The 10,231-nt window shown below is 37.3% G+C and overlaps 1 protein-coding gene across 1 annotated transcript; it reads right to left on the reverse strand.

The window, feature by feature from the left end:
- Positions 1-408: 408 nt before the first annotated feature.
- Positions 409-9,806, reverse strand: LOC119193100 (the record flags this gene model as incomplete). Its single annotated transcript, XM_037446764.1, has 3 exons — positions 9,619-9,806; positions 4,748-4,917; positions 409-573 (listed from the first exon to the last, which is right to left on the reverse strand). Coding segments are annotated over exons 1-3 (509 nt in total), but the record flags the coding sequence as incomplete, so codon positions are not given.
- Between the last annotated feature and the right edge of the window lie 425 nt (positions 9,807-10,231).

Consider the following 10,231-nt stretch of genomic DNA (forward strand, 5'->3'; position numbering starts at 1 on the left):
CTACGTACTAGATTTGGCGTTCCGAACATTTACTGTGTTCAACTGAATTGACCTGAAATCCATTCAAACTGATTTTAATATGGTGTCAATATTGATGCTTGTGGCTGTGTACGGAATGGCGCTCATAATATAAAAACGCGAGTCTACGTGCAAACCTATTTTTGATTCACATTCAACATCCAGGTGAATGTGAATCAAAAGTATTAGTCAAATAAGTAAAATTATCTGTTGTTCTAGTGAATAAATAAGTTATAACAGTGACATTTTTTTAGGTTGCCATTTCAGTTCAGATTTTGAACAAATAGTTTATATGGACGTTCGTGTATAGAATATACGTCAATGTTTGAAACCGTATATAAATACTACTAGCTCACAAAATCGTTTGGCCTTCGTAAAAAAAAAACTTACCGGAAAAATCTGCCGACCACTCCCATCCCGAACTGCCTGCGATTGGAATTATCAGCCAAAGGTTCAAGCATGGGACTGTGTATCCTGACTCCACCCGCACCCCATGACACACTCCTCTCCGGCCTTCTGTACTCCACCCCTCCCGACCCTAGAGGAGATCGGGCTCTGAAACAAAAATACCGACCATGTATTCATATATACATATATCATGTCTTTTTAACTCAACAAAAAAACACAAACACTTAAAAAAGAGGTTATTCTCTTTTCATGTGGGCAGAATAGGGAATCCCAAATTTTACTACGTTCATCATCATCATTTCAGCCGGGAATCGTCTACTGCTGGACATAGGCTTCGCCATTGAGCGCCACAGAACTGGTTCTGAGCCGCCCTCATCCATCGGACTCCGGAGACCCTCACCAGATCGTCGGTCCATCTCGTGGAGGGGCCTGCCTACGCTACGTCTTCTGGTTCGTGGTCGCTGCAGAACTTTTACTACGTTAATTTCCATGTAATATGAGGAGGAAGTTGTTATCATGTGTTTTTCCCTTTTAGTAGCTATACGTAATATACAAAATGTCTATAGTATATAAGCTACTTATTGCAGTAATAATTAAATATTCTCATGTACCTTATCATAAGCGCAACTATGGTCGCCTACGTAATGAATAAAGCATTTTATTTTTTGACCCCATATTTCGCCAACTATGTAAGATTTTATGTAATTGTTCTGTAAAGACTCCATTATAAACTCAGCACGGCAGTCGTATAGTCAACAAACAACTTAAGCACTACCACGTGACGGAGAATATTTTGTTCGCAAGTGTAATGTACACTACAAAAATAATCCGCTATCACACGATGGTGTGCTCAAGTTTTGTTGGGCATTTTAGAAGTACAACTACTTCGGGGAGGCACATCGAAACACCTTCTACGCCTTTATTCTTCAAACTGCGCGTAATTAAAAGATAATATTGCGAATTCACATGTGATTTTAACGCGAATTATTAATTAGAAATTCTAACTCAGTCTGGGTCAATGGACTGCAATTAATCAAAAATACTTTTTTAGCAAAAAAGGCTAATTGAAATTTTAAAAGTATAAAAATATAACAGTATTTTTTTATACGTGTGCGACAAAGTGACCCCTACTACTTTGTTTATTAGTATTTTAGACATATATTAACTGATTATAGAAAATAAAGTAGAGAAAATTTGCTATCGTAACAATAAATACATTCTGTTGAAATTGTTGTATATTTTAAAGTTACGGGGCTTACATCCCTTAACTAAAGGATACTAGTCAAAGTTTCAAATAGGTACTTAACCATTTTAATAAAGTATTAAGCCCATTTCCAAATTAATTTGCCTTAAATATTTACGAAAATCAAAGGCTCCAGTATTATCTAAATCCGTCAACAATTTCGGAATGTCGCTCAATCAAGAATTTTGTTAGGTTCTCTTCGAATTATTGTCATATTTTTCTCGCTCAAACCCAAAGACATTAACAGTATAGTTAGTTACCCAAACACCATTCTTTCCTAAATATCAGTGGGTAAAACCTTAAAATAGATCCTTGGGGGAGGCCTATGTTCAGCAGTGGACTTCCTGTGGCTGAGATGATGATGATGAGTGGGTAAAACACCTATAATTCTTCTACAGAATGTCAGATATAAGAATTGTTTTGAGTACACCAAAATAAATTTATTAATATTGTCATGTGAGTATATACACGTCCAAAGGCATTCCATCTTGCGCTTAGAGTTTGCTAAACTATTAAATCATCAATTTTTTTTCTTATTCTTACTTCTACTGTCAGAATTTTCTCCGACTAGAGCTTTTTTGCTCGGGTTTATTGACCATCCACGTGGTACCTTCAGGAAAAAGGTGATTCAGTTTATTCTAATATCATAAATGCAAAAGTTGGTGCAATTGTTTCTATGTTTGTTAGAAGTAAACGTGAAAACAACTAAACGGATTTAGATGAAATTTGACACACGGGTAGATCATGTCCTGGATTAACACACAGACTACTTTTATCCCCGTAATTTGCTCTTATGGGCAACAATTAAACTTTTAAATCTGATTTTTAAACAATGGCGGTAGCGTCGTGAGTGTTTTTCGACTTTTGTAGTGAAAAGGCTTTTCACACGGGCAAAGCCGCGAGCAACACCCAGTTAACATATAATGGTATAGTAAAAACATTATATTTTTATCTCGACTCACGTCTGTTAGAACTATGTACAAAATATGTTTTATTAGCTACAAAAATGTGGCAGTTGAATCAGCGACTTTAGCCAAAATTTCTTTCTACAATTGTTAACGGTAAAACAAAATAAAAAATGGGAATGACATATCTTACCGATAAGTCCACTAAAATATGTAAATTTCTCATATATAACGTTAGCGTTTGCGATTGTACAAACGCTAACTACGGCCCGAGTCATACACAAAATTGCATTCACACGTTACTTTAGACATAATACCAGTTTTTCGTTTCGGTAGAGGAATTTGAAATAAAAATAAAATAATCAGCCTTTTGACCCTGGGTTCGGCTAAATATGATCTCCACATTCCTTGGCACCATTCAAAACATCATTCCAATGGTGATTTAGGTAAATACCATCAACGGTATTGACGTACCTTCAGGTAAACCTCGTGGCCTTCATAAAGAAATAGTTTTTATTCATATTAAGCAACGCGCAGACACATTAATTACCAAAAAATTATACACCGCACACAAGGTGTTAAACCCGCCATGAGTCCCGTAAATGTGTCGCGTTCCGGGATCAGCCTGTGTATATCCGTTTCCAACAGGCCGGCATAATTGTGTCGACTGTCGAGGGACCATCTCTCGTCAGTCGACATTCTATTGACCCCACTCAACTTACCATCAGGTGCAGAAGGGTAAAAATGATGATGACATTATAGTCTTTGTGTGAACGTTGTGGTAACAATAAAAACTATTACTTTTGCAATTGGCTGCTAATAAGGCACGTCGATCACGTCTGCGCAGCCCCTTACAATTCCACGATACGACAGACATAATTTTTCCATTTATATATTAGTGTCCGAAGGTCCGGTTCGAAGATTTAATCTGGTTCGACCCGTGTCACAAAGATTTGGGTTGGGTTATATTTGTCTTTGATAAGTTACTGCCATGCGTTTACTAACAATACCCATTTGTGTATAAAATCAAATGTATTTGTAAATGTTTGAAATAACATTTTTATTTAAATAATGCGTTTCGAGCGAATTTGAATGCGCTCACATATATTTTATTGCGTCGTAAATATTTTTAATATATTATGATTTTGCACGTCCAATTCTACGATGTTACGTTCGACAACGTTCATAGACGTTAAAGCTATCGCTATACCGAGCACAATAAATACGTAACCTTCATTGTTCCCAAAATAATTGAATCAGTTGAATAAACTATACTTTACTACAGCATAAAATGATATACTTATAAGGTCATACAAATAAGTCTTAGAATACCTAAAACTGGAAATATTTTTTAGCAATAATCCGATAGATACGCCCGAAATACACCCAAACTCAAACAGAAACTAAATTCGTTGCAACTAATTCCTACACTAATAATACTCGACTTACTTTGTTGAATATTATCAATTAGAGAGTAATTAGGACACAAACATGTATACATTTTAGCGAAACAATTAAAATTAATGGACTTAATAATTAAACGAATACTATGACGGTGCTTCATGTATCAAATATTATGATAAACAAGCGATAAATTATAAACACCATTTGTATTTAAACGTTAGTGAACGTCCAACAAATTAAATTAACGTTATGGAACGTCAAATAAATTCTAATGACGTTTTTAAACGTCCAACAAACTAATTATTGTGGCAATAGTATTATTAAATCCATATAAAAATAGGCAAACATTATATATATGGCTTTTTGTGTTTGCCTACACAGTCAACTCAGGGGTTCAGGCCCAGAGGTGACTGGGGAAGGAAGGGATTTTTCTAGGATGGATGTAGGGAAAAGGAGAAAAATGTTCATGGGCTCTTATAAGTTTCAATGTGAATTCCCAACCACAAGGTATACTCATTTAACTGTATGTCTAGGGCCGCGACAAATATCGTACCATCCACAGACGAGCGTTCATGGGAAGACCGAGCGCGATGAACATGGCATAGCTCAAAGTAGACCATACACAACTATTATGTTGATTATTCTGTGGATTGATTTTTATTATCTTAGATTATGAACTTAAAGGCTAAGTAAAAATATATGTTGTACACAAATCAGCAGTATCTATTAACAATGGGTCGATCTTTAGAAACCTTAAAAATTAACTCACCCTTTACTTTCAACATTCTCCTCCTCGTGGTGCTGGAGCGGCGTCGTCGACGTCGGCGGCGTGAAGAACACGTCATCCACGTCAACGTCGTCTTGAGGAGACGCCGCGCTCGCGCGAAACGAGCGCGACCATTGCGCTGACGTCGACTGCCGTGAGCGTCGCGTCACCGCCTGGGTACAATATTATAGTTAATTAGATGCTCAAGCCTTTTATCCACGTAGGGGTAGGTAAAGACGCAACAGGTGCACCCACTTTCCGCCATTTATAATCCGAAATCCGAATATGTCATAGGGGGCGAGTATTGCTTCATATCGGGCACAAATTCCAGAATCCAGTTTAATACTAAGTATACCTAATATCACTTTGTCCGACCGGGGAACGAAACAGTCCCGTAATACAACTATACAACCAAAGCGGGCTTAGTTTATTAGGTTGTCAATACAGTTATAATAATACCGCCCCAGGTTTAATCGATTGGATTTTATCTTATCCCATGTTAACGGTGATGTGCGTGCATTAGCTTATATAACTATTGTGACTATGTACAAGAAAGACTTGAATTTTTTTTTTACAAAAGATGTACTGAACAATTGATGACAAAAAAGAAAGCCTGTAGTTTCTTTCCGCCTTTCTTCTTCGGGTAGTCATCACTTAGGTAGCTAGTGAAAGGCTGGTAGGTTAGCTAGGTTAGGGCTCATGTCCTCGCCGGTGAGAATCGCGACGAGTTATCCTTCTATTTCCTCCTACTTGCCAGCCCATGCTGGTTACTTCGGTTTGTACCTTGTTTTTATTATAAATTCTATCCCTAATTTAAAATGTTCATAGTTATATAAGTAATTTTAATAGTTGTTTAGAAATAATAATTATTATTCTTATGCTTTGTTTTGACGTATTATAAGTGCAACTTTGTTCGCCTACGTGATAAATAAAGTATTTTAATTTTATTTTATCATGAATTACATACTGCCCACTGCTCACGGCCTGTCTCTATTGTTGAGAGATTTAGGTCTTAATTCAACAAGAATGGCAGACTTCGCATGTTATTCTTAGATTGGAATCGAATCCAGAATTCTAAGATTCTAAGATTCTAAGAATCATAATCTCAAACTGATATAATATATCGAAAGGTTAAGCCAAAGCCGCAAGTAATGCACCCACATTTCACAATTTTTAATCGCGAGGTAATCACTTTATTTCCCGTGTCAGTTCGGGGAACCAAGGCGGGTATGCCGGTTTGTTACGTGTACTGGGGCTTCAACTAATACCCCGCAGTAGCCTTTGTCAACGCATTAGAGGCTCACCGGTACCATAAGGCATTATCATAACCTCAGATAACTATTGGAATAGCCTCTGCACTATACTGTGAAAATAGTCCATATTTAATCCACTTTTCACCAATTTCATCTACGTGAAATGATAGATGGGCGGTTGTGGACAACAACTTAGACACTTCTATCGGAGGAAGTCCGCAGCCGTCCCTAATGCGTCAAAGACACCGCGAGTTTTAGTTGGTATGCCGTGCATAGGGCGTATATAGTGATAGGGACTCAGCTCGACTGTCGCCTGCTGTTTACCATCTTTCCGGACAGATCAGCTTCGGGTCGTAAGGTGCAATGAACGCAATATAACTGCTCAAACACCCCTCTATGCTAGGCAGTAGTCATAAGACACTTTCCCCGCGAATAGGTGAAATGATACCAAATTCCAATCACAAGCATCTAAATTTTACGCATCAAAACACACACAAATTTAGCCCCATTTAAAACTACGTAGATCAAATCTGTTTGATTCTAAGGAGTGTATTTGAAGGAAAATTTCCTACATTATAGGTGAGCCAAGCTAATATTTACGACGCTATAACGGTCGCTTCCACCCGTACGACATCGTTTTTGTAATTTATTGCACGGTTATTCCTAATTCTTCCGCATTATTGTGGGATTCCGGCTTGCGATCATAGTTTCGGTTATAAAGTATAAATTTATGGTTACATGGAATATTCATTTGGGGTATTTTAGTATAGGTTATGAGGACCTTAGTTATTTGGATCAGATCAAGCTATTGGGGTAAAACAGAAATCTCATCTTCTTAATAGTGATAAGGTGTTAACTTACTACCTATAATACAAATATATGCTGGTGTTAAGATATTAGTGTCCGCCCAGAAAGTGACCATACACAAGGTAAAAACCAGCCATAATGGCCCACATAAGTCACGTTCCGGTTAGAGAACTTCTCAGATATGTAGGTTTCCTCACGATGTTTTCCTTCACCGTTAAAGCAAGCGATAATTCACAAAGAATACACACATAATTTTAGAAAAATCAGAGGTGTGTGCCCTTGGTATTTGAACCTGTGGACATTCGTGTCGGCTGTCCGTTTCACAATCAACTAGGCTATCGCTGCTTAAATTGGATATAACTGTTATTTATTTATGGACATTCATAATATTCTATTTCTAATTTTGCTTTACTATAATCCTTGGATTGTATCAAAATTACTGTCCCTACTTGCTTAGGATAGACAAATGGAACGTCAATGGGTTGAAATAGACAATTCAATCATGAGAGTGCATTAGAAAAATTAGTACAAGTGTTCCATAGATATTAGATTCGACTCCTGAACCTAGGACCATTTCTACAAACCAAGAAAGATTAAATAAAGGCATAAAAAACAGACGATTTAACCTTATATTGGAGCAACGCCCTTTAAAAAAGGAAACACGATAATCAACATTTCAAATCAGTTTTAAGACATTTTTATTAATTTGGTAACAATAATCGTTTAAGTTAATTTAATGTATTCGTTACTTGCGTGCGACGCCAATCTGACTCGCCAACTGATTATCAGATATAAATAAAATTTTAAAATTGCTCATATTTTATGCTTTAAATATTTATCCGTCTGCGTCGGTGGCATAGTGTTCTCTTGCTTGTTATGACTACCGCTCTGATGTCCCAGGTTTGAAACTCGGGTGAGGTTTTTTTTTGCTGATGTGGCGATAGACTCTCTCCGTATCAGATGGGATGCAATACGCATGCTGAAAAGAGCGTCTACAAATTGCGTCGCTGCCTACCCCTTCGGGTATAAAAGCGTGTGCTTTTCAAAAATAGTAGCATTTGTATATATCCCACTGTATTTTCAAGTTAAAAGTGCCATTAAGCACCAAATCGGGATTCCGCGAAGCGCAAGTGCTTTTAAGTTGTGGAAACGCTTTCTAAAGCCGTATTTAGCTAACTTTTAATACTAGGAACTGGGTTAGTTAACACCTGTGACCATAAGAGCTTGAATGTAGGAAATTATCTTACACCTAAACTACAATACAACCGCATTTTAGTGCTAGGACAATTTAATTTATTAATTTAAATTGTGTTTAAACAGGCTGGAACCACATTTGTGAATTATCGCTTTTTTTAACGGCGAAGAAAAAAATCGAGAGGAAACCTGCATACCTGAGTTCTCTATAACAATTTTGAGGGTGTGTGAAGTCTACCAATCCGTACTAGGCCAGCGTGGTGGACCAAGGCCTAATCCTTCTCAGTAATAGAGGTCCGTGCCCAGCAATAGAACTGTATACCGAGCTGATTATTTATATATAAGCTGGAACACGTAGTACTTAAAGATCAAAATATACTTAAATTTATTTTTATTACTCTACGCTTTTAGGTAATCGCTCCCTTGGTCTCCTGTCAAGGTTATAATCTGTGTAATAAGAGGTCCAAGGTTCGTATTTATTATATTTTTTACAACATTTATGTGGAATGGAATCGAACAGAGAGCACGTGCCTACGGCGTAAGTATTCAATAATTTGAGGTGACCCCTAATCAAATGATCTCAGTAGTGAGACACAAGCTAGTAAAAAAAACATAAATTTTCGCCGTAAAATATGATGGCCGTATAATGTCGAACGAAATGTCAATGCTCTAAGTGTTGTAAAATACTCAAATAGCCTGTTATTAATGTTTACAGACTTTTTTCTAGCTAAAAATATTATATTGCTAGTCATAACTTACGTGGGTGACGGTGTAATATTGCTCTAATAACTAATACGCCGTAGGTTGAATTTCCAGAGACAACATCAAATACTTTCCAAGAATTTTTCATTGGAAAACATCCTTCTGAGATTATATTTGAAACCAACGTAGTTGGTATACTGTTCTTTCTCGTGACAAAAATACCTCAGGCATGACGTTTTGTCTCTGCTTACCGCGCTATGTGGTACAGAGAAAGCTAACAAATAATTCTGTGAGAATCATCAATCTTCAGACATCATTTTCATTCGATTTACCTTAACACGTTACACTTATAAAAAATATATAAATATGGACTTAATACAATAGGCATATTCTCCTAGCCGACCTGACGCCATGTTCGGACATTGCTACTATTTTAATCCAGTAGCGAATGAGTTATAAACTAAACATGTTTGTACACCGAAAATTTTGCCTATTTTTTTTGGTGTCAGACTCCGCAGTCATCACCGGGAAAACCCTCGAATGGAATAATGGAATCCCCGGCTTAGCGACTGCAGGGTCCTGGGGGAAAATTGGGAGGGGATAGCTGGGAAGGAAGTGTGGAGGAAGGACAAGGAAACTTCTTAGGATAGGAGGAAGACAATAAGGTAGAACTGTTCGAGAGCCCTTATAAGTGTCAATATGAATTGGCAACCATAAGGTTTACACACTTAACTGTGTTCCACGAGAAATGTCTCCCCGTGCATGAGCGTGCAGTCGGTGTGAAGACCGAGCGCACAAGAATTGCCTGGGGGGGGAGTAATTTTGTCTATTAGGTTTACACAAACGCATTTAATTACTAAATAACTCGCTACTTCACAGGAAGTAAAGTATATTCTTATGGTATTAATGTAAACTTACGGTAACAACATAAGACAGTCCGGTGAGCGTGAGCCGCGCGACACTGTCCTTGCCCGGGCGGGGCAGCGTCGGCGGCGGCGGCTCGCCCAGCGGCGCGGGCGCAGGGAGCACGTCAGGGCGCTCGCGCGCACGCCCCCGCGCCTCCCGCGGCGCTGCGCCCGATGCACCGTACATACTGGAAAAAATCACATTATTAAATTCTATAAGAATGTAATTTAACTACAAAATGATAATATTCGTGTGAAAAAACAACAAAAAATAGTCAAAATAAAAAACGAAAACCTCTTTCATAATGGAAATAAACTAAAAAGTCATAATCATTGTATAGAAAGAAAAGAAAAATATCAATAAGAAAAAGTCAAAAGAATGAGATTTTACTTTGAAAATTAATAAAAAGAATATATACAAAATACTGGCCGTGGCATATAATTATAAATATAATACTATAATACTCACAAAGAAAATACGAACTCAGACCATATTTACTTAAAATCAAGCTTATTGCTACCTATATTTATATAGAAATATCCTTTCCTATCGACTCTTTGTATGCAAATTGCCAACGTACATCATTACCAAATAAAATTAAGATGAATCAGCAATACAACCGCCC

The sequence above is a fragment of the Manduca sexta genome, unplaced genomic scaffold, assembly GCF_014839805.1.
Source record: "Manduca sexta isolate Smith_Timp_Sample1 unplaced genomic scaffold, JHU_Msex_v1.0 HiC_scaffold_3590, whole genome shotgun sequence".
Lineage (NCBI taxonomy): Eukaryota > Metazoa > Arthropoda > Insecta > Lepidoptera > Sphingidae > Manduca > Manduca sexta.